Source organism: Prinia subflava, chromosome 8 (assembly GCF_021018805.1).
Source record: "Prinia subflava isolate CZ2003 ecotype Zambia chromosome 8, Cam_Psub_1.2, whole genome shotgun sequence".
In the NCBI taxonomy this organism is placed as follows: Eukaryota; Metazoa; Chordata; class Aves; order Passeriformes; family Cisticolidae; genus Prinia; species Prinia subflava.
In genome coordinates, this window is record NC_086254.1 from 26,215,350 (window position 1) to 26,240,656 (window position 25,307).

A 25,307-nucleotide genomic window follows, 5' to 3' on the forward strand; every position below is an offset into this window, starting at 1 on the left:
TCCCTTGTGGGCATATGTAAAGAGGGCTAGAGGAAATGACCTTGAATTGAGACAGGAGAGATTGAGATTATATATCAGAAAAATTAATTTTTCTCTGTTGTGGTGGTCAGGCATTGGAACAGGCTGCCCAGGGAGGTGGTGGAATCACCATCTCTGGAGGTGTTTCAGAGCTGTCTGGTCTGGGGGTGATGCTTTGGGGGTGACAGTGGCGGTGCTGGGTTGGTGGTTGCACTTGATGACCAGGGAATCACCAAATCTGAGCTGGAAGGGGCACTGAAGGTCTCCAAATCCAACCCTTAAGCAAATGGCAGGGATCAAACCACAACCGCGGATCATCAGCGCTGTGCTCTGACCAGCCCCAAGGAGCTGACCCCTCCAGGACCTCCCTCCATCATCTCTGCATGTGCTGGCTGGTTGTTTTGGGGTTCCTTCCCACGAACACAGCAGCCTTCCATGCCAGTTTGGACATGTAAGTTTCTTCTGCACACACACGAGGCTCTCGCAGCTCGTGGAGAATGCTCAGGGTGCTGAGAGAGGAAACAGCAGCGCTGCTGAAACCCTTCCACCACCACCATCACCTTCACCATCACCATCACCATCATCATCACCATCATCATTATTGTCACCATTGATGCCTTGGGAAGGCTGACCTGAAACAGAGGCTGGACAGAGCCAGAGAATAAAGCAGATATTTATTGAATGGCCTCTAGAATCCACCTTGGACAGGACAAGAGCCTGGCCAGGGCTGCACCCAAGGTGGACTGAAAATGGTCACAAAATGGACAAATGGTCACAAGGTCTTATACTTTCATAAGTTCTGGTCCATTTGCATATTGGGGTTTAATTGTCCAGTTACAGCTTCAGGTTGTGAGGTCTCATCCTTCTTGTTCTTCCCTTCAGCCCACTGCTGTTTGTGCTTTTGGGCTGAAAGTTCTTCTTGGTCTTCAGCAGGAAAAGGATTTATTTTGTTTACCTACTCTATGACGGTTTACTAGTGCTTAATGTGAGGCTTAGAACTGCACCTGGGCAGCACAGAATCTGAAAAACACGAAAGCTTGAACTTAAGCATCACCATCACCACTGCCATCAGCATCCCCATCACCATCATCTCCATCACCATCACCATCACCATCACCATCACCATCACCATCATCTCCATCACCATCACCATCACCATCATCTCCATCACCATCACCATCTCCATCACCATCATCTCCATCACCATCACCACCACCATCGCCATCGCCATCACCATCCCCATTGTCCCCATCCCCATTATCCCCATCCCCATTATCCCCATCCCCATTGTCCCCATCCCCATTGTCCCCATCCCCATTGTCCCCATCCCCATTATCCCCATTATCCCCATTATCCCCATTATCCCCATTATCCCCACCGTCCCCATCCCCACCATCCCCTTGCTCTCCCCCCGCTCCCGCTGCCCTCCCCCCGCGGCGGGGCGGTGCCTGTCCCTTTAAGCGGCGCGTGCCCGCGCGCGCGGGGCGGGGCGCGGCGGCGGCGCGCGGCGGGCGCTTCACCTGCAGCCCGGAGCGGCGGCGGGACCCGGCCGGCTGCGCTCCCTCCGCTCCGCCCGCCGACCATGAGGGCCGGCCCGAGGCGGCGGCTGCTGCTGCTGCTCCTGCTGCCCGTCTGGGGCTCGGCCGCGGTAAGTGCTGCGCCCCGGGGAAGCGGGGCGAGGAGCCGTCCCCGCCGCGGTTCATCCGTTCCCACCGCGGCAACTTCGGGCTCCGGGTGTGCGGATGGCGATGGGTGCGCGGAGCTGCTGCTGCTGTCCCCGCCGCTCCGCCGGTTCGCCCCTCTCCTTTTTTAAAAACAGAATCGCCGCTGTGCAGTTTTTAATTGTTGGGGTTTTTTTCTGAGCAGCCGCTCAGGTGCCGCCGCGGTGCCGGTACAAGTTGCCCTCCGAGCTGCGTCTCGCCGGAGAAACTTCGGGGGCAGCGGCGCGTCCCGGCGCGGAGCCGCTCCGAGCCCCCCGCTCCGAGCCCCCCGCTCCGAGCCCCCCGCTCCGAGCCCCCCTCTCCGAGCCCCCCGCTCCGAGCCCCCCGCTCCGAGCCCCCCGCTCCGACCCCCCCGCTGGCCGCTCCGAGCCCCGCTCCGAGCCCCCGCCGGTCTTTCCGAACCCCCGCCCCGAGCCCCGCTGGCCCCGCCGATCCCCGCTCCGAGCCCCCGCCGAGCCCCCCATCCACCCCCGCAGCGCTGCAGCCCCGAACTTTTATTTTTACAAGCCCGCAAACGCACGGAGCGGGCCCGGATCGTGCCGGGGAGGGTGATGCTCTGAAGTTAGGGATGTTTTCGGGTTTTTTCCCACGCCGCCTGAAATTGCCTGGTTTCAGTAAAGCATCAACAAGCTTAGGAACGCATGGCTGCAGCGTTACAGAGCCGCTGCTCTGCTGGGTTTCGGGCTGGGCTGGCTGCGGGAACAAGAGCCGCTTATTTTCCTGCCTCGATCGCCCGGTGCCAAGTTGAATCCGTGAGGATGTCCCGAGCCTTGTGGAGGCTGCTGAGTGCTCGGGAATAGCCCCGATGCGCTCTGATCTGGCGAGCACCGCTCTAATAACGGGGCGATTTCAGATTCAGAGCCCGCTATCCTCGGTGAGACCCCTTTGAAACGTTTCCTAATGGCAACATCTTGCCAGGCACGGTCAGAGTCCAACGGAGCCGCCGCCGCTTCCTTGCGCTTCCCATGCAGTAGCTGGCACCCGTCTCCCGAGCGTGATTTTAAGCCGAGTACATTGGCTTGTGTTCTGCTTACTAAGCGCATCCGAAAGGACCCTTCTCTCCGCTTCCCTGCTGTCTCTCTAATGCATCGCTGTCTGTGTGCGGGAGTGTTGGGGGGCCCGGGGGGCTGCGATGCTCCCCCGGGGGAGGCAGGAGCACGCCCGGAGTTGCACTTTGCCGGGGAAGCGCCGCTCCCGGTCCCCCGGCTTCAGCCGGCGCTGCCGGGTCTGGAGGCGGCGGAGGTGCCGCCAGCATCGCTAAGCGATGCTCTGGCTGGCTCTGCCGGCAGCCCGGGCGCGTTAGAAATCCCCTGCCACCAGCACTTGTTAGTGCGTAAATCACCTGGCACTCGCTCGGCATAAATCACGGGCTTGTGTGCTGTCAGCGAGTTGCTCTGGAGCTGGGGTCTGGGACCTTCCCTGCCGGGGAATCCCGAGGAGCCCGCGCTGCTGTGGCTGCACTGTCCTGTCCCTGTGGCGGGGGCTGCATCCTCTGCTCAGTCCAAAGTTGCAGCTGAGTGTTTCGTTGGCTGCTTCCCTCGGAGTGCTGGCACACTGTGCACGATCCTGTGCATAGTTCCATTTTTAATTGGGATCCCTTCCATCCCTTCCCACTGCTGGGGCAGGAGCAGAGCCTGGAGGGTCCCAGAGGCAGCAGCAGGCAGTGCCCGGGATGCTGCTGTAAGGGTGAAGGGGAAGGAAGGGTGTCCTCACCTGGTCGCAGGTGTTTCTCCCCTTTCCATGCTGGGGTCTGCCCGGTTTCTCAGCAGCAAACCTCGGTGGTTTGCATGTTGCAACATCAGGCCTTAGCGTGTCTCCAGGGCGAGCACAGCGCCTTGATGAATTGCTGCTCTTTGTTTCCTCCCCTCTTCTGACAGTGCCCAGTATTCCAGTCTTCCTACAAACAATGCTCTCTTGTAGTCAGGCAACTATTGCTGGCCCATTTTATTTTTTGCAGCTACAGTATGGATCCACTCCAACAGATAGGCACTCTAACACAAGCAACTTCTACTTGCACACTGCTCCACTGTTCAGGTTTGCTCATGCCTAAACGTGTCATCACTGGGTGCAAAACGTTTACCCAAATGACAGAAGTCATGGTGTGCATTTTCCTTGTTTTGCTTTTGCAGGCACACAATGGGGATCTTACAGTTAGACCCACATGCAAGCCTGGCTTCTCAGAACAAGACTACACAGCATTCATCTCCCAGAACGTCATGGAAGGGCAGAAGTTACTCAAAGGTAAGTGGAATAAAAAGCTTAATAGCTTCTGCAATAACTGTGTTTTCAGGAGGTGAAAGGAGGCTTAAAGAAGCTGGTTTTGATGGTGAAATTGTCTGCAGAATTATGTTTGTAGGAGGATGAAACACTAAGTGGTTTACCTGAGCACAGTTGTGAATGCAGATGAATCATCCCGGGTCCGCGCTGTCTGCTCCAGGTGGATTGTTTGTTACAGTGCCAGGTCATCACTGCACTCCTGAGTCTCCCACTCCCACCCTGTCTGAAGGAACTCTGCATCTGATATTTTAGAAAGTATTTTTATGTATGAAATTCAAAGATCCCTAAATTATCTCTGCTTTGAAATGGATGATAAAGCAGACGTTGTTGTTGGAAATGTGGTAAACAAGCCTACAGACATTCTGTTCACAAATGTGGCATTCATTTTCATTACTGCCCCACTGACAACATGAAAACACAGGCAAAAAGAAACTACCAATTAGCTTTATAGTAATTGCAGGATTATAACCACTTTTGTGATTGTAAACTCTAAGATGTCTTCGTAATCCAAATAACAGTAGATTATCCTGTGTATTGATCTGCCTCCTTCTCAAGTTAAAAATAATTAAACTCTATATTTGCATGACACAGGAAAATACTTTATCCCAAGAGAATTTTTGAAGATCATAATCCCACCCCCCCAGCACCCCAGGAGGTTGGGGAACACATCAGGACTTGGTGCTGTGCTCAAGGCTTTATAAACTCTTTGCAGTGTTTTCCTGAGTGCATTTTGCTCACATGTGTGTCTCTGTGCCAGAAAGCTGGGATTTCTGTCTTCCTCCAGAGCAAACACCTGCTCCGTTACTTTGATTTTTCTCAAAAGAGAGGGAGAGTTGTCAGTGTGTTCTCTGGCTTCAGCAGAATCCAAGACTGGACATTTTTGCTCTGCATGAGCTGGCAATCACTTTTGTTTCTGTGCCCAGTTGTCTTGGTGTTGCTGTTCAGGAATTCTCTTGACTGGCCTGGCATTAATTAGTAGACCTTGGGGAGTTTATTTTTAGTTTGAAGGGTAACCAATGAGGGAATTGAAATGGACAGTCTCAAGATTATGCAGCCCTAAAGAGACCAAATACCAATAGTTTATACACTTTGTAGCAATTTTTCCCAAGCGTAAAGATGGCTTTACAGGTCAGTCTGGAAACTGAGTAGATTTCATGCTCTTTTAGCTTTGCAAATTATTTGATAAAAAATGTTCTCTGAGTACTGTAGAAAGCCCTGCCATAAATATATTTGCTCAGAAGAGTGGTTTTTTGCAGTTTAGTGCTTGATAAATCGTGCTGTGTTTATGGAGGTGGACAACAGGGATGGAGCAGAAGGGTCTGTTCAGAGGCATTAGAAGGCTGTGACTTTCAAAACAGCACAGTGGCTGTCATTTCATTTCTGGTTTAAGTGATAATTTTTAAATATGAAATTATGTTTACACACGCTGTCAAGTTGATTTGAATGAAAATATATTTGTATTTGATTTTATCCTTTAGGGATCAGTTGTAGTTTTACATTAGTCATGGCAAACCTGCCTCTGATTTAAGGCTGAACTCACCCTGGGGACATTATGTATCCATGCCCCACTTGTAAGATTCATGTCCTGATGACATTGTCACAGGTTCCATGATTTAAAAGCATTTTCTCAACAAAAGGAAGAAGAAAAAAAAAAGTGCAAGTGCTGTGTTTGTTAATAAGTAAATGATCATCTTTGCACCTTTTAATCTACAATCAAATACATGCTGTTGTTTATCATAGGAAGCAAATATATCTAATTAATTTATACAATAATGGGCGAGAAAATTCTACTTCATGCTTGTGTTGTTCTTTATATATACTCTAGCATGTAAAATTGGTAGTTTTCCAGTTTAGGTTTAATTTTACTTCCCAGCACTTGATGTGTCTGAAGCATAAAATGTTTATCTCTTTTCTTCCATCTGGGTGAAGTATTGTACAATAGTTCAGACCCAAAATGGGTTCAGATTGCTTACATTATCATGTTTGATAGATTGACATATGTACTATTTCACACCATCTTACCACGCAAAGCTCTGCTGCCAGCTACCACCATCTTATTCATCAGCATTCAGTAATTCATCTGCAGGCCAAATGGGACTGTTTGCCTGAATTAAAAAAGAAAAAAAAAAAAAGTAGGCAGAAATTCACCTGTCAGTGCTTTCATGGAATCTGGGGGGTGGAAAACAGCGTGTCTGTGAGCTTGGATGGCTCTCGGGGGATTTCACGGAGCAAACATGAGGTTTTTATGGATAATGCTCACCTTAGGAGGGGGAGGTGGGCAGCCCTGGGAGTTTATCCCTAAAGGTTTATCCATGGGAAATCAGGGAGCAAGCAGACCTTAGCATGCTGGTGAAATTCCTCCACACCATGGGGAAGTCTGCGTGTTCTGTGGTTTAGGATGAGCTGTGTGGCAATAAATAAACATAACACTTCCCTTTTAAGCTTTGCAATATCCAGCTCTCAAATGTATGCACTGTTATGAATGCATCAAAATGAAAGTGTTCATAGTATTCTAGGCTTGATTCAAGTTAAACAGAAAATGACTGCTTATAATTGGTTTATTCCAATGGAAATAGCTTAGCCTTAATTTGACAACAAGAGCTTTTACAGAGTCATTGTTTTATTATAAGTATGCCGTAAGCTATTAGCTACTACTTTGTGGTTCATCTTATTTGCCTGAGTCAGCTCTCTAACATGCTCAAAACATACAGATTCTAGCAGGAGCTATTTGTTACACAGTAATTAACTTGTTTATGATAAATGGATGGGAGAAATGTCACGGCATTTTGTTTTATGTATAAATGAAAAGCATCTGCATTCTAAAAATTTCATGTTAATTAGACTTAAAATAGTTTTCCCCAGTAGTGCCACAAATACCACAACTGCACATCACTGCCAGCACTGTGGCCTGATGATGGGGTGGTAGCAGAGGTGATTTGTGGAGCCAGTGCCTTCCTCAGAAATGCCATCACTGCATCTCTTCATCAAAGCCACTGGGGTGTAATCTGTTACACTTTCTTGTCTTTGTTTTTGTTTGCAGGATAATAAACTTAGTCTTGCTCACTGATGCACGATAACGCTTAAGATAGCTTCCTTAAGTATTTTCTTCTTTAGCCTAAGGGAAAGATCTCCATGTCTGCAGTATGGCAGAGGACAATTGCGGCACGGGGATCTTTTCCTCTTCGTTAATTATTCATGTTAATTTAACGTGGTGCGAACAGTGGTGCTGAGGGGTGGGGAGCAGTGGGGCTGCACTGCAGCACTTGAGCAGGTCCCGGGGGATCTGATTCCTGATGTGAACCCAGCGCTTGGGAGTGATGGGGACCAGCGGCCTCTCAGGGAAGGAGAGAAAGGAGTGGGATGCTGAAAGTGTTGTGTGGTGAAACTGCCTGAAAATCACAGGTTTTGTCTCTTTCTGTTGTCAGTGGGAAAGTGAACAGTTGTGGGGGGAGGAGAAGTGCTTTGAAGGTTTCATTTTGATTCTCATTCTTTTCTTTTAGCGTTCGTTAATAAATCTGTCTTTATACCTTTTAAGGTTTGGTTCTGCTTTGCTTTTCTCTCAATCCTGTCTCACAGCAGGGAAAAGAGTAGATGATTGTAGGAGACACTCAGACCACTACACTAAATTCGGCAAACTGGAATTGGCGAACATGAAACCATGACATGAATTGGTGTTTCTGCCTGGCTGTGAACTAAAACACAAATAGGATACTCTTATGCCCTTTATACCCTTCTTGATTTTTTTTTTAGTAGTGCTTTTTAAGGTTATAATTAATAATAAAAAGGTGTTTTTCAAAATCAGAAGTTGGGGTTGAATTGGCACGCTGTGACGCTGTGGCAGCTGGGAATGAGGGAATGACATCAGGGTGTTGAATGCATCCAGCACCTCTCAAACACACCTAAACAGAACAACTCAGACAACACAAGCAGATGAGAGGAACAGCCACGTTTTTGGGTTTTCTGTGCATCCCTTCATCTGCAGAGACTGATGTTTCTTTGCCCACCCCGAGCAGTGCCGGTGCTGATGGAGCAGGGGAGCTTCACTTACGTGGGACAAGTGTGTGACAGCACAGTTTATTTTCATATGGGGAGATGAATAAACTCTGCCAGCATGTTCTGCTCTGAGCAAGTGTGTGAAACCAAAGGTAGCCAAGCTCATGCAAATGCATAAAAATGTAATTGCTTCCATTCTAGGGTTTTTTTACTAGCCTGATTTTTGGTTAAAAACAAAATGCGTAAAACTTTGTTGGAATACCTCTTTTTTTTTTTTTTAATAAGAATTCACTATGGAGATCATCTCTTGTAAGTTTTTTAGAGGTAGGATGTTCTTCGTGGTGAAAAGCTTTTTGTTCTCTCCTCTGAGATTTCAAAACCTCCATCCTTTTTAGTCCTTGTCACATCTAATATTAAAACTGGCTGTGAATACTGTTTAGATAATATCGACTGCATAGACCAAGGAACACCAGCATCCACAATCTCACTGGGATAGTGGAGAACACTGCAGATGGTGTAGACTTCCCACTTTTCCTGGGTTTAGAGTCCTGAAAATCCCCAGGGCCCCATGTGCTGTCAGCTTTAGCAGGAGCTTGGTTCCCAGGGGCAGGTCAGGAGTGTCTCTGAGGAGAGCTGTGGGTGTCTGAGGCTTCCCTGCCCACAGTCGTGCCTGTGTCTTCCAGGTGCCCTCTGGTGTGTCCTGTGGGAGCTTTTGGAAAGGGAAGAGCCTGAGGAACGTTGGGATTTGCTCTGGTGTTTGGTGAGGTTGTTGAGCACCTCTTTGTGTTGCTCGGTGCTTGCAGCAGCTCTGCTGCAGCCTCCTGGAATAGCCAGTGCCTTCTCCAGGCTGCTCAGAGTTGAAAAAAGCAAAAGAGGCTTTTCCATTCGTGTTTTCATTATTTTCTGGTCTGGGATTCTGCATGAAAAGCAGTTACTGAAGTTCCTGTACACGTAATTAGCTTCACAGTTCCCTAATAAAATCTGAAAGTAGGAGAGCGTCCACTGGGAACCCAGAACTCTCACCCTCACCTTTCTTCATTCCTTCCTTGGAGGAGACAGAGGCAGGCAGGCATCAGCTCTCTGTGCTCAGCTTTACAAGCTCCAGTGAAGCTGCCTCTCAGAAAACACTTCTCACATTCCACAGGACAGCTTCTTCTAAAAGCAGTTTCTCGTGATGGGCATGTTGCAAATCAAAACCATAATTTCCATCCCGGGTTCCAGGGGAGACCCCAGAAAGAGCTGTTGCAGATTGGGGAACTGCTGCTGCCTATGTATTTTTAATGTTGTTCTTCAGATCTAACTTCTGACACAAAAATGATGTTCAAGATGACATTTTTATCTAAATAAAATTGCAGTTAATGAGACCGGAGTAGTCAATAACACTCAGTAGAGTTAATCCCCTTACACTGTTTAATAACTGTATATATTGCTTTCTAGTTCAGAGCTTTGAACCAAATTCCTCAAACCCAAGCAGAATTACATTTTTTTCTGCATTCTGCGGAGTTAACTGATTTATATCTGAATAAATCTGCTTCTCCAACAACAGGCTTGAAGTTTCTCTCTTTTTTCAGGGATGTGTCTGTTAAAGAATTGTGCTGCTTCAAATTAGGCATTCTAAATAGGTATTAAGGAAGAAGATGAAACAACAATTTCTGTTGAATAATTTATTCATTTCTTTATTTATGCTTAGGCTTTTAGGAAATAAGCTGTGTCTAGAACAGTATCAATTAGTTATTTATTGTGAAATACCTGTTGTTTTGAACACTAAGCTGATCATTTTAGGTCTTCTAAGGTTGGAGAATGTTAAGTTTTAAAGTCAGTTCTTTGTACAGGAATTGACTATCACTGACAGAGCTCATGAGCTCTGATCTCGCAGAGCAGATGCTGAAAGCATTCTGGAAATTACGGTTTTTGCATGTGGCAATTGAAACTTATTTATTCTAGCAGTGAAATATTTTCTTGCCTAATTTTCATTGACCTAATGCCAGTTTTCATTGCCTAATTTCATTGATATTTATGTGCAGGCCTCCTTCTGCCTTAATTTCTACTCTGGAAATGAGTCTCATGTTTTTTTAGAGGGAGCTTATTTCATTGCAGACTTGAGCTGGGGAAGTACTTGGTTCCACAGCAGCATGGGCCATGTGCACAGCTCATAGAATATTTTAGCAATATAGATAATACTTAAAAGTCTTATTTGAAGGGCAAGAAGAGATTAAAACTACAGAGGATAGGATTTCATTGGAAATCTGCTGCTTAATGTTTCTCATAGAATGAATTTGAGTAACACAGGGAAAGAAGGGAGTTTGTTTCATTTGAGGTTACTGGTATATTCAGAATTAGGGCCATGGCTGTATCAAGTGGATTTTTTTTTATTTTCAGGCAAATGGAAATAGTAAGAACTAAGACCAGAAAGTGGTGTTTGAAAAGCAAAGACCAGTCCTTGCCTCTGGGAGCTCCAGCTTTGAGTGGTTTGACGGGGGCTGGGATGAGCGTGTGGCTGTGATTCCAGACAGGTTTCCCCGGATCCTGATGTGGAGCACTGCAGGAGCAATCCCTGCACGCTCGATGGGATTGATCTGTATCCCTTTTTGTGTATGTAAACCTTTTGAGCCCTAGCCAAAGAGTCTGAAGAGGATTTGGCTTCACATTCCATTTTCCTTTTGGTGCCTCCGTGACCCCCAGGTTGCTTTTCCAGGTAAAACCCAGAAGTGTCCTTGGCCAGCCCTGCCATGGCAAGGTTTTCTTACTGCTCAGATGCTATGATATATTTGTGTATATATTTTGTTTTCATATTTATTTATTAGTATTTCTGAAAGTAGAGGCTGAGGATGGGATTGTTTAGCCTGGAAAGAACTTTATAATTGTGTATAAATTCCTTGTGAGAGTGCGTTGAGATGAGGGGCACAGAGGAAGGGCAGAAGAAAATGGATGCTAACACTGAAATACAGGACATTGCACTTAAATGTGGGAAGAAGCCTTCAGCAGGAGAGTTGTCAGATGCTGGAGGAGGTTTCTCAGAGATGCCATGAAACCTCTGTTCTTGGAGATGATTGGAACCCATCTGGACGTGGTCCAGGAGCTTTGGGTGTCCCTGTGCTGAGCAGGGGCTTGGGCAGGCAGCTCTGCACGGGGCTCTGACCCTGGCAAACACAATGCAGGTGAACAGATGAGAAGACAGAGGGATGAACCGAGCTTTTCTTCAAATCCCACAGCTTTAAATAAAAACATTGCAACAGCCTGCAAAACATGATCTGTACTGGGAAATTGTGTTTCTTTAATTTCTTGGAAGCACCACCTCTAAAGAGGGAATAATTGAAACACCAGGGACCAGAATTCAGCTGTTTGCTTCCATTAACGTCCAGACTTAACCTAGGCATAGTTTGTCTCCTGGCATAAAGAAATGTTGTACTTATATTGAAAAAGCACTCACTTTCCTCTTTATTTTGAGTAGAAGGAAAGAGAACATGCAGAGTTACTGTTTAACCCAAAATATTTGTATTATTATAAAAATATTATAAAATTATTTGTATTATTATAAAAATATTTGTAACCAGCTACTTCGCTTCTTTCACGAGGATGTTTCCTAAGCAAGTTCTCTGTGACATGAAAAACGCTTGGGCTGAACAAGATCTCTCTTTGCCACAGGCCTGCGATTTTTCTTGTTTATATTCATTACCCCTAATTTATTTGTTAATTTTGGATTGCAGTTGCACAGAGGGAGCGGGAAGTGGCAAATGCTCTGGCATATGGGCTGCGCTGTCACTGGGAACGCTCAGCTGCCCGAGCCTCGTCACCCCGGGCTGCAGCATCCACATTCCCCTTCCCTGCTCCCTTCCAATGCAAAATTCTAATGATTTCCATTTTTTTTGCCATGTCCTCGCTGCTCTGCTGCCACTGCTGCTGCCCACTTGCCAGGGCTGTGTCACAGTGGCAGTGGCTGGGTGCCGTGCTGGCTGTGCTGCTGGCAGGGTCACAGCAGCGTGGTGACAGTGGGCAGCACACAGAGCTCCTCCAGGGACCCTGGAGAGATGTATGGGCCACCCATGAAGCAGAAAAAAAATAAAATAAAATAGATGCCTCTTCTGCTTTGAAATGAGCCAGTCTGTTTTCATGGATACCCAGAAGCACTGCAGTCATTAAAGGCTATTACTGTGCCTATTATAAATCACAATTTCCTAGCGGTTCAGAGGTTAGTCACAAAAATTACTTTTGGTCTAAAATTTTGTTACAATGAGTTTGTCTCGTAGTAATGCCAGTCCTTATTAAAATAATTATGAATGTAGAAATTATCCAAAGATAAATAGTCAAGATTACAAGAATTGTTCTATACAGAGCTATGTATCAGCTCTCTCTGTTAATTCATGTCTAGAGAATTATAAAAGGCAGGTCAGTGAAACAAATGTCTGTTACTTCACCATGTAGCAAGAAAAGCATATAGGAATTATTGATACATGAAAGAAAAACATGCAAGCTTGGGAAGATGGTGGAAAATAAAAAAATTGCTACAGGTGATAAAGTACAAGTCAGGACTAGTTTAAAGTATGAAATTTAATAACCTATTTGTTCCTGGTATAGTCAGTGGGAGTGAACAGATAACTCTGTATAAATGCCACAGTTCTGTCAGTGAGTCTCACTGATTCACCAGGAGCTGTGTGTGGTGTCTCCTGGACCCGTGTGTTGGTGTTTCCTGGGCTCAGAACCCAGCCTGGAGGAGCTCAGGAGGATTTCTAGTTCACACTCCTTCCCCAGGGCATGAGCAGCCCCTCTGTAACAGGTTTGTCCCTGATGGGGGTTTGAAGATCCATTGGTGGGGACCAGAGCCAGGATATTACACTGCTTCCCTTTCCTTCCTCTAAGTGGAGTTCTCTTGATGCAATTTAAACCTTTTTGGATTTGTCTTGGACACACAGAACAGTTGCTGATTTTTTTTTTTCTCCCCCCAACACAATTGAAAATATATTTTTTTTCAGATTCTCTAGGCTGAACCTCTCATTTGTTGCCTTCTGTGTGTCATGTATGGCTCCCTCCTCTGAGCCCTTGTCTTTGTTACTAACAGGATACTCCAGGTTGATGTGAGGCTGCCAGCCAAGTCTCACAGTGCTGAACAGACAGGGAATATTACTCTGCCTGTTTTGCAGGCAATACTCCGCTTGATTTATCTAATGTGATGATTGCTTTTTTTCTTAGCAGTGTGATAGTGTTGACTCATGTTCAGCTTGTGATCCAGTATAACCTCCCACATCGTTTTTTGATGAACTGCTACCTACCCAGTCATTTTCTATATGTGTAGTTGATTAATCCTGCTCAATCGTGTTACCTTGCTCCTCCTCTGTTGAATTACATCTTATTTTTGTTTTATCATCAGCCTTATCTAACTGGTTTGGATTGTTTTGAATCCTGATCTCGACATCCAACGGCGTTGCAGTTGCATCCTGCTTGTGTATGGTTTGCAGATGTAACAAGCATATGCTGCATTCCTTTATCTGTTCTGTTAATAAAGGATTGAACAAACCCAGTGCAAAACAGGCTGTGGCAGAGCCCATGTGATAGAGCCTTCTGCTCTGACCATGTACCATTGAAACGTGCTCTGGGTAAAGTTATTTCAGTAACTAAAATTGGAATGGTGACTTGGTGAGCAGAGCCTTGAATGTCTTGATGTTGTCCATTGGGATCTGTAGAAACACAATTCCAAATGTCTTTCGTTGTCAGTACTTTTCCTGACTTTTATGAGAATTATAAACAGTGGGACCTTTGAATTTTCACCATGTAGAGGCATTCCAGGTTAAAAGCCTGGGCTAGCTTGATGGAATTTCAACAGCTGTGGATGTTGGAGGGGAAGGGCTGCAGGAATTCTCTGCCCACTGGGTTGTTTAAACTGCTGGACCAGAGGTGTGTGAAGGATACAGGACAAAATGTCCAGGTTGGCTTTCCTCAGGATGCTGGAGGTCTGCTCCTAAAAAGACATTTTTATTGACAGAGCTGTTACTAATCCCCGGGTGAGCTGAAAGAACAGGATTAAATTAAATTAAAGCAGTGTTGGACCTGGATGTGGAGTATGGGCTCTGGTATAATCTGTTTCCACTGCTGGCTGGGGATTTCCCCCTTTGCTGTGTTCCCATTTCCCATTTTCCCATCTTGGAAGGTGAGGAAAGCAAGGTGTTCACCTTACACAAACCAGCTGGGTGTTGCACTCCCTGTTTTTATAGATCTGTATTATTCAGAGCTTTTTAGGAGTCCTAGCCCACACTTAAATATTTTACTGTTTAGTGTCTCTCTTTAATTTTGCCCATCACGCCTGTGTGTTTGGTAAGTGAAGAGAGGCAGATGCCTGCTGCTCCCTGTGCTGGAGGAAGAGACTCTGCTGAAATCTTCTGGAGCATCTCAATTTAAAAAAATGGGGAAAAAGAGCTGGGCCTAGAGAATTTCCAGTATTTTGCACCCAGTGAAAATCCTTCCCTGAGGAGGCAGAAAAAGTCATTTTTTCAGCCCCTGTGGCCCTGCTGCTTGTCTTTTAGGAGCCTGATGTTGCTGGCTGGTTGCTCTGCTCCCTTCAAAACAGGTTTGCACAATTACACATGAAAGGCAACTGTTTTGCTCATCTCCATAAACCTTAAATATTTTTATTTTGTGCCTGAATTACTTTGGAAATTAAACTTCCACTTATTTACCTTTTTATAGGCTTCTGAACATTTTTCAATTGATTCAGTGCTTCCTTTTGGTCCCCTGTAGAGGCTAAAGCAATGTAGGTAAATGGCATTATAAAAAAAAAAAGATTTCATATTGTTTGGATTTTTCCTTTACCTGTGGACAGAAGGGACAAGTTGAAGATGAAGAAAAATATGTATATGGTAGATAGGATGAAGGAGAAACTATAGGTCAAGGCAAAATTTGGAGTGATGAAATATTCAAGGATTGCAGCTATAAAAAATGTTTGGATTGCACCCAAAGATTTCCCCATCCTCTTTTCAAACTGCAGGAGGAGACCCTTGTCAGAAGAAGTTCAATGATCTCTGGAACGCTAAACTCTAGATGCCTGTTCAAATAACTGAATAGGAGATTGATTATCTCTGTGTAAAGTTTACTGAAAGATTTTTCTTCTTTTTTTTTTTGTTTGCTTGGAGTCTCAGATATAAGAGAAATTCAAAGTTAAAAGGCTGGTTGCTATATCTGCTAGCAAGCAAACCACTGCAGTTGTACCAGGTGGTTTTGAGACCTCCTGACAAGGAGAAAGTGAGGAGATTTAGGTTGGGCAGTATAAAAATTTCTTCACCAAGGAGGTTGTTAAACACTGGCACGGCTGCCCGGGGCAGTGGTGGAGTCACCATCCCTGGGGGGATTTAAGAGCTGTGAGGATGTGGCACTTGGGGACCTGGCCAGGGAATGGTTGATGATTTTGGAGGACATTTCCAGGCTCAGCAGTTCTGTGACCCCTCAGGGAGGAGCTGTGTGGGCAATTCCTGGGTTGGTTTTATCCTGCTCACTGAATACCCAGTGCTGGATTAACTGGGGTGTTCTGGCAGGGATCACTGCAGATGAGGCCTTTCACCACAGCGAATTTTCCTGTATTTTCAATAAAACAAAGCTTTATTTTCCCTTTCTGCTGTGAATTGAGACATAACGTTGGCTGCATCCAGTTAAAGAGCAGCAGAACCTACAAGGGTGGCACAGCCAATTTTACCTGGGCAATAACAGAGCAAGTTCCACTGCCTGGAAGACGTGATGATGATGAAGAAAAGTCCTGTTAATGCAGCAGTTGTGTCCTCTGGCAATGCACCTGTAAGAGAGGGTTTGACATCTGTGGAGTGGGGCTGTTCTGGAAAACAAAAAACCCCAGAAAATTAAAATAAATGTGAGTGGGAAGAAGAGCTGTGGGTGCCTGGAGCCCTGGGGACCACAGGACTGCTGGGCCAGGGTTCATGTTGGGTCTGGCCAATGCCAGAAGTGGTGCAAATGAAGGAGACTTAAAGCAAAGACAATATTTCTGCAACGGTTTATTACAGTCTGAGTGGTTTTTTTGACCTTTCATCTGCATCAGGGTCCCTTGTGAGCAGTCTTTTATTGCAGTGTATCTGTCTGTACTTCCAGGAGAAATTTGTAGGGAATCCACACGCTGAGAAACCTGTTCTTAGGAGAGCTGTCCTGAAAAAGGAAAAACAAAGAAACCAAACAAGCCAGCAAAATCCAACAACAAAAAGTAAAGAAAAAACCTCAAGGTTATATATCAAAATCTGTAACACATGCTCAGAAAAAGTTAATATCTGATGAATGTCTATTAAGTACTTCCTCAGCTAATAAATAGCTTAGGAGGTATAAAATTTAATACTCCTAAAATTGCAGAAGCCTTTGAAGAACACATTTAAATTGGACTTGTTGGAAGAAGGAGATTTAAAGCTGACCTGTTCAGAGGTGAGTAGTGAAAAAGATGTGATGGAACGAGGCTGCATTCCTTCAGTACAGAGGCATTTTGCCTTGTTTTTCTTTCCTGAGGTGGCTTTTGGAACAGTTTATTTTTAAGTTCTCGTGTAACACATCAGCTGAACTGCACTGGGAACAGTGGCCTGTATATTTTTAAGCCTATTTTTAAGTGGTTTTGAATGCTCAGCTGGGCTGGGAGTGTGTCACTGTGCCACAGAAAGAACTTGAGGAGCAGCTGTGGCCACACCTATGGGTCCTGCTCACTTTGGTCTTTAGGCATCTGTTCCTCATTTCAGGATCTCAGGCACCACATTCCCACTTTCCTTCTGTTCTCTCCCCATCAGGGCCATTAGTGGGTGACAAGTGAGGTGTATCTATGTTTCTGAGGGTGGTTTTAGGCAGATTTTTTAAAGTTTATAATGGATCTGTCTTTTTCAGAGGTGAGCAGATGAGCAACAGAAACTGCTCTGAGGTCACAGGACATGTTGTGCTCGCTCTGAGTTTATTTGGAAATCAGAGCAAACCAAACTTTGCCTAGTTGGCTTGCTTCCTCAGGAGCAGCACCCCCTGGTTTTTTTCCATTTGTGTGTTTTTTCCTAATCCCAGTGGCAGTCATTTTTTTGGCACTTGCAGCTAGGAGAAGAAATTAAGTAATACATGGCATTTGTTTTGGCACTGGCTGTGACTCATAAATAGGGATAACATCTGTGCTGATAGTTTTTCGTGATATATAACCAGATTGAATGAACAAAGTTTTCATTTACTGCTGTTCTTTTGCCATTGTTATATTTAGGGAGCTCCAGTGTAACTAGTGAAAATATATGCTTATGTATATTGCTCATGTATAGATCAGAATTTCTATACAACCTGTGAATTTCAATTTGGCCACTGTATCTTTTTAAACTAAAAATGGCTTATTGCCATTCCCTGAGCCTCAAACGTTTTCAGGATCCTTCCCAAATCGTAGTCTCTTGAAGGCTCGTACTGCTGCCAAGTCTACACCATTCCTTTAATTAAAAATACAGAAAAGACGAGTGAAACTTGCAGGGGATGTAAATCCTGATAATCCCGAAATGATGTAAATCGGTGCAGCTCCTTAAGTCATTGGAAGTATCCTGACTTACATCTACTGAAAATCTGGCACAGAATATTCCTGCTGGTCCTTTCTTCTGCCCAATAGCTGCTCTACACAGAGTTGGCAGCGTGGACAAAGCCCTCTCTTACGAGCTGATAGAGGGTGGCACGGCTTCCAGCACTGCTGATTCAGCACAGCAGAGGCCATTTTCCTCATTTCTTTGTGAGTTAGATTAAATTACTCTGCAGGCTGGACTGGAGCCACGGGCCATAGTTTTACAGCCTTAGAACATGGTATCCTAGCCCGTGGCATCTGAGAGGTCTGGCTGTGTGTGAAGCTCTTGTGCTTTGCTGCAGAGGATTTTTGGATTTGGCGCTCGGCCCCTTTGTGAGGCTCACGGCAGCAGGGCTGGAAATATTTTGATTGTCTTGTTGAGATACACTAAAGGGGGGCCCTGTTAATGGAGGGAAGGGACATCATGGGGATCAGGTTAGTATGAAAACTCCTCTGTGTGTGTTTGTCATGGCAACGTTTCTTCAGATTTGCCTTACAGAAATGCAGGATAATAAATAACAAGTGTGGGATTTAATGAGTATAACACAACAGGAGCAGCAGTGAGGCAGGGGGCTTCAGAACTGTTCCAACTTACCAGAATTTGGGGAAATCCATTTCCCTTTGTGTCTCAGTGCAGGTGCCTTTCTCATCTCATCTGAGCAGGTTTAGATTTGAGCCAAGGGGGAGCAGTGGGGAGATGCCCTTTGTGGTGAGCTGTGCCCTCTTCCCGTCCTGCAGGGCTGGGATGGCTGTGGCTGCTGTCACAGGCACACGGACAGGGCAGAAGCATGTTTTCTGTTCTCTGGCAGCTGCTGGCTTTGTGCATTTCCAGAGCTGAGCCAGCTCTGCTGTGCTCTGCACTTGGGCTCTGCTCTGCAGTGAAATCGGTCCGGCTGTCTTTGGCCAAGTCCAGCTCTTGCTCTGATTTACCCTTTCCCCTCCAATCCTCATGCTTGCAAAGGGAGAAAACAACTGTTAATGAGGAGAGGAAAGGTCAGACAGATCCAGAGAAAGCCATCCTGCTTCCAGCAGAGAGAACTATCTAAGCTGATCCTGCCTAAGCCAGGTGTTGGACTGAAGTTGAGACCAGACTTAAAGAATTCTCACTGTAATTTTAAAAGCTTCACTCTGTCCCTTCTCCCTCACCTGACTTCCAATCACTTCTAATCACTTCCAATCACATTGTTTTATAGCTGTAAGGGGCTTGCATTGTATCAGGATGGGCACCCCACATGTGGTTATCTTGGAGTTGGATTATTGCCTTTCAGCTTTATCTCTGCAGTTTAGAAATAAAAAGAAAAGCACTGCCAAACAAAACCCTCTGGTTTTAATACAAAGATGAATATATTTTCGCAAGTAAAAAAGTATTCTTGATTCAGAACATCAGGCAACAATTCTCTGGGTGTGATGCAGAGGTGAAGTTCATGTTGCTGGTTTCAGTGCAAAAATGAAAGTGGGCAGGTTAGGAAATTTGTTTCTGAGTGGTTTGTTCTATTTTCTGAGCCCTAGTTCAGTCTCATGGACTCTGGTAGAGCTGCTGCACAGAGGGTTTATCTATTGATTTCTGAATGTATTGTGTTGTTAATCTAAAACCTCTTTCCCCAGTGGAATTTCTATTCAGAAGGCTCCAGCCAAGCTCAAGGAAGTTATTTGATTTGGGAAGTTTGAAAGAATAATAAAAGAAGGATTGATGCAGTTGGATTTTCATGAGCTCAGTCTTCTAGTAAAATAGACAGGCTTCTTCCTCCTGTGTATGTCTGTGGTGGTTGGTTCATTATTTAGGAGGAAAGCAGAGTATGGAGATCACTTAAGTTTTACTGCCTGAGAATTTTGCTATTATGAAACTTGTTCAGAAGAAAATAATGAGAACCGTTTTGGTGATATAACAAAAATATAAAAATTAATGGGTTAGTGCAGCTTTGTCTTGCCATAAATTTGTGTGCTTTATTTCTTAGCAATTGGGCCTTTTCTGCTAATTTTTAAACTAGTAAAAAATTTAGTGCCAGTATTTGGGAAATCCATGTAATTTCCCAATCAGACATATGTGGCAAGGGAATTGCACCATATAAACCAGGGAACTTTGTTCTTCAGATATTTCCACCATCCTTGAAGTATTGAAGATTAAGTAAGCCTTTTAAAGAGCTGTGACAGGAGAGAAGATGATACATTATGGATCTTCTTGTTATTAAAATGTTCATTAATTTTGCTGAGAACTGAATATGGGAGTAAAGAGTCTTGTATTACAGTGAAAAAAATCCCAAAAAGTACTTTTTGCCTTTGAGTGCACTGGTGTTGTCTACAGTGCAGGAGTTAATGAAGCAGACAAATGAGATGAAATTGGTAGTGAAATGGAATGAAATAAAATTGAGGGTTTTTTTGGCTTTTTGGGACTGAGGTCCAGTCCAGCTGAAATCAGTTACCCTTGACTTCCCAGTGCCCATGGCTGGTCGAGTATCAGGTTTATTCTGTTTCATTAGGATGTTGTCAAGTTAAGTCAAGGAAGGTGGACTTGTATCTAAAAAGAGATTCCTTGTGAGAATTCCCTGTCTCTAGAGCACTGTAGTTTATTACACATGATTATTTCTTCCGTGGGTTTAGAAGCACACTTGTTGCTCTTATTTATGCAAAAAATGCAGCTCTCTGGAGGTATGTGATTAACCTGAGGCATTATTTTTTTTGCAGACCCAGGTGGGAAGCTGGAAGTTCAGAGTATGCATGAGGAATTATCTGGGTATGAGGCAAAATGTTGTGTTAACTGTGCAGTTAGTCTTTGTCAGCAGCATTTAGAGTTTCTTCAGCCCTTGTGGTGACTAAACCTAGCAGAATTTATTGGTGAATAGTTCAATTTGCTTAAATGGGCTCATTTTCTTGAGTAGGCAGAAATAACATCTTATTTCATGTCTCAGATTTTGTTCAGCTGAAAGGCCGAATCCAGATTTGACTTGTTTTTCTTCCCAGATGCCTGTTTAAGCCCTGGGTGAAGGGGGCACTCAGGATTTGGCTGGGGGAACTGTTCAGAGGGACTTTGTTTGCTGGAGCTGGGGTGAAGAGTTGCATTTTAGACAGGTCTAAAAACTCAACTTTGAACCAGATAGGAAACAAGAGATTCTTTTTCTCCTTTTTTTTCTTTTCCCCCCCATGTAGAAATAAGCGCTTTAGAATATCTGAACCATCTACCAGTATCATTTCACTGCTGAGAATTGGGTAACTGTGTAAAATTATATTGACCTGAGGGGATTGAAATATAGAAGTGGCCGCGCGCTTAACTGTGCAGGAATCAAACTGTTTTACTGATAACATTTTATTGATTCATCTTCTCCCGGTGTTACAAGTAGCCTGAAGCCCGGCAAAATGAGCTGGCAGTGTTTCTGTGTTGTGGACGTTGCAGGATTGCAGCTCTTCATAGGTATTGAAATTTTATATATGGGCTGAGAGCTCACGTAATTATTGTGATTTGTAATGACTGAGACTGCAGATGGGGCTTCCCAGAGGCTTCATTTCAAGCTAGATAACTGGTAATTTCTCTTTTCTGTTTAAGAATCTGTTGTCCCTCCTTTTCTCTGCAGCTGCTGAGGTTTTTCTCTGTGAAAAGCTGAACCGTATCTCTGACTTAATGAAGATGCGTAAAATGATTGAAATTGCCTTAACAAGGCAGTTCTCTATACAGAGCAGCAAGGAAAATGTGTCCTGCTGTTTGCAGGGGATACTTTGTCTTTTTCATAAATGAACTGTGCTTTCCCACCATATTATAAAAATAATAACAATAAAAAATATTCTTCCGACAAAGCGTTAAGAAAATGAATGGCTTTAAAGGACCACAATGGCAGATTGTGGGTTCAACCTGCATGTGTTGACTAATTAAACTCTTTTGAAAGAGCTAATTTCATGTATTTTATTTAATGAAAGCTTATTTAAGATTTTAATGATGTGGGTCTTTTCTCTTCAGCAGAATGCCATATTGACTCATGACATATTTTTACACTTCATTCTGCCGTGAACAACAGTGGTTGGAAATGCGAGTGCTTGATAAAGTATCATTAAATTAGCTTATTGTAGTTGCAGATTTTTATTACGCCGCTTCACGGAGAAATGAATTGATCGTGTTGTACTCGCTGGTTTTAAAGGTGCAGCTCTGTTATTGATTGTGCTACTTTATCTCGGGTGTTTCATCAGCCTGCTGGCAGGCTGGCTCCCTCTACAATTTTAGAAAGTACTGGCTTTGTGTGTTTTTTTTTTATTCTGTGCCTTTCATTTGTGTGCATGTCTTTTTTATTTTGAATATCCTAAAAAAGATCCTGTTTTGGGGTTGTACCAAGCCTTGTGCTCAGCAGTTCTGCTCTGTCCTGGGGCTTTGGGTGCTGCTGTAGGGAGGTGAAACACTGAGTGTCCCTTGTGGAAGCTCTGCTGGATGGGCTGCTGTCCTCAGCTGATTTCCAGGGAATTAGTGAGATTTACCAAAGCAGAGGGAAAAATCAATGCTGCTCAAACTTTATAGCGTGTGCATTTGGAACAGGGGTTTCATCTGCTGCTGTAATTGTTGGTAATGTGATGTGTATCACAAATAAAGTCAGGAGAACAAGAGCCTACGTCTTGGTTAGTCAAAACTTTCAGATATTTTTCCACATTAACTTGAGTAGTGGATTTCTTCTACAGATCTTGGAACTTCCAGACCTATTCCAATACTAAGTGTATTGGAAACGGATTGCTGTCAAGGCTTGTCCAGCTAATTAAATTCCCTTATTAGCACCAGAGCTGTAGTCTTTCAGAGAAGACATTAGTTGAATAATCTTTCCAACTTATCTAGGTTCAAACTAGATGGCCTTTCATAAAATGCTGAGCCGAAAGTTCAGCAACAAAATACCTAAGTTCTAGTCCCCCTTTTTGTGTGTTCTGTGGTAACTCAATATATTCTTCAAATTTAAATTGGTATTTCAGCTGTTCTGTGAAATATTTTCAGACTTCAATTATCACAAGCTGTCAATGCCATGAGGACTCTGTCACCTTACACTTCAGGCTGAGGGCGGCTCAGCAGTGATGGCTTTTATGCATTAATAAAGTTTGTCATGATTCATTTGGGCATATTCTTAGCCAAATATAAGAATATTCTTGTTGTAAAGTCCTGCTGATCCGCAGAGGTTGTTTGTGCTCTATACTGGTGATTGTTGAGGGAGAAGGGAATATCAGGATTTTGACAGAAAACCAAAACATGTGAGGTTCAGTAAGAGCCCTGATGGATTTTCCAACAGGTGGGGGACTTGCCCTGGGAGGGAGCCACCAAGTGAAATGAGATATGCCTTGACCCTTGAGCTTTGCAGATGGGCAGTGAGTGACTCCCAGCAGATGTGCCTCAGCCCAGCAGAACCCACTGCCCCTCTGGAATGTGAGAGCACCCAGGTGGGAGGGCAGGGATGGTGCAGCAGGGAATGCCTTGTGTCCTTCCAGGAATGGAAGGGAAAAGTGTCTTTATGTCAGACAGAGGACCCGCACTAGCTCAGGGTTGGGAGTGGAGAGCTTCCTAATAACACTGAACAGGAGATGTTTAAAAATTGCCTGAAGTTTCAGGAAACAAGATATTTGTGCTAATTAGACTATTTGCCTGTCATCTTTATTCACTATTTAAATAACAAAAAGCCCTCAAGTGAAATCAAAGCGTGGTAGAACATATTTCTTGAGTCTCCTTGATCAAAGCTTATAGAAGTGGGGGGATAGTGCTCATAACTATTTGTTCAAATTCAGATGTGAGATATATTCTCTATTGTAGTCCTCTCTGTTAAAGACTTGTGTATAACCTGTGGCAAAGTGATGGATGTCTGTCAGGTATCAGACATCCTGCTCCTTTTCAGGTGTACATGTGATGAATTACTATTAGTTCTGTCAGGATGTGACAGAAATAAACGTCTTCAAATAAAAAAACCCCCACAAACTAAATGTGTTTTGTTTTGTTCTTACTGACAAACACTGGTTCAGTTGTGCACTTGTCTTCTTCTGCATTTACCCCTTGATCTTTTCTTAGATTGCAAATATTCTCTGAGATGGAGATCACCATTTTCCTGACCTGAATTTATAAAACAAATGGCATGGTGGGACCCTGGCCATGTGTGGGGTCTCCCAGCTTTTATCTTGAAGTCAATAATTAATAAAACAAACAGGAGATGCCTTTGGGTAGCTGTTCAGTCTCAGATGATGTTTTAGAGCAGGGTGATACAGAAATCTGTTCAGGAATTTTTTGGTGTGTTACCGTTTGGTTTTGGTTTGAGGTTTCTGTGTTAGTGTTTTCTTTAAGGACATAGGTTTTTTCAGAAAGGGAAGAAGGCACCCTCTAGACTTGAAAATTGAAAAAGAAGATCCTTCAAGCTTGATCATCTACGAATGGGAGAAAGTAATAAAAGAGAAATGAAGCCTACACCTCTCCAGGCGGGTGGGAGGCAGTGGTCACTCACGTGGCCTTTAGAGCAGGACAGACACCCCGGGCTGGCCGGGACCTTGCCCAGGCCAGCACAGCTGCTCTGTAGCACTGCAAGTTTTCCATGTGCAGGCCTGAAGGAGGACTGGAAAACACCGAGGAGAATGGAAAGAAGCATACGAGATAAGGGAAATAATCCCTGCAGTGGCAGAGCTCGTGTGCCGTCAGGCACTGGTGTACATCTCACTCCATTCCCAACTTGGTAACTGGCACTGGGATGCTGGAGCAGAAACCAGCTGATCCCTTTGTTTCTTTTCATTCTGCGCCTTCTCCATAAGGGAGGGAAAGGATTCTCCCCAGATGTGTTGTTCAGACGTGGATATTGAGGCTCATTACAGAACTCAGCACAGCTTTGAAGAGAACAGAGCATCAGCGTGGTGCCCCATCTGACCCACCCAGACACGCTTCTGTGAGCTGGGAATGCTGTCAGCCTGAAGGTTTTCCTGCAGTTCCTCACCTGTGCTTGTGTGGCTGACTCCTTCTGAATTTGCAAGCCACAAAACTGTGTATCATTTCTGCACAGGTGACTTTAAAGGATATTTTTAAAATTTGTCCTTTGGTCCACTACTCCTACATCACATTTTAAAGAAATAAGTCCAGATCAGTTGGGAGAAGAGTCGTCAGAATGTGTTTATTAATCTGTAAAGAATAAAGATGAAAATGTTCAAATTTGTGTGCTTTAAGTGATTTTGGATTGGCCACAACTTGATTTTTAGATCTGTCTTTTGAAATTTGTCACCATTAAAAACTTACACCTAAATATCTTTCAAATTTATGGATTGCCTCTTCTTTGCCTTCTCTGCTCAGCCAGATGAGTGCTTAGAGGAGGGCGTGCACTTCTCCTCAGAGGCACACCCAAAACTGGAGATGAAAAGGAGCAGGGGGAACCAGGAGAGTTCATTTAAGTGTCTGCTGGGTTTAGGAACAGTTTAATTTATGGTGATAACTTCTCTTCAGCAGTTGACTTGCTGTGACCTTAAAGAAAGCTCGTGCAGACGGAGCTTTCACTATTTCTGGGAGAAGTTATGTACTCTGTGCATGTGTGGTTTACTGCCACAGATGGGTCCCCCTGAATTTGGAGGCCAAAGGCAGTAGCAGAAGGTTACGAGGTGGCACTGCTGCAGAGTAAGTTTCTAAAAACAAACACATCAGTTTTTACCAGCACCCGGTAAGGTCTGGTTCAAAAGATATTTAAAAACTGTAAAAAAACCCTAAAAATAAAGCACAAACACACAGGAAAAAGAAAAAATAAAAAAAAAAGGATGTGTTTGCCTGCTTGCATGCAAGTGTC

At 44.3% G+C, this 25,307-nt stretch overlaps 1 protein-coding gene across 1 annotated transcript in view; it reads left to right on the top strand.

Moving 5' to 3' along the window:
* Positions 1-1,528: 1,528 nt before the first annotated feature.
* Positions 1,529-25,307, top strand: part of CDH4 (cadherin 4) — a 426,922-nt gene continuing 403,143 nt past the window's right edge. Inside the window, exons 1-2 of the mRNA XM_063404276.1 lie at positions 1,529-1,666; positions 3,869-3,980. Of these exons, the coding sequence (XP_063260346.1) occupies positions 1,601-1,666; positions 3,869-3,980 (178 nt within the window). The 5' untranslated portion in view covers positions 1,529-1,600. The remainder of the gene's footprint in view (positions 1,667-3,868; positions 3,981-25,307) is intronic.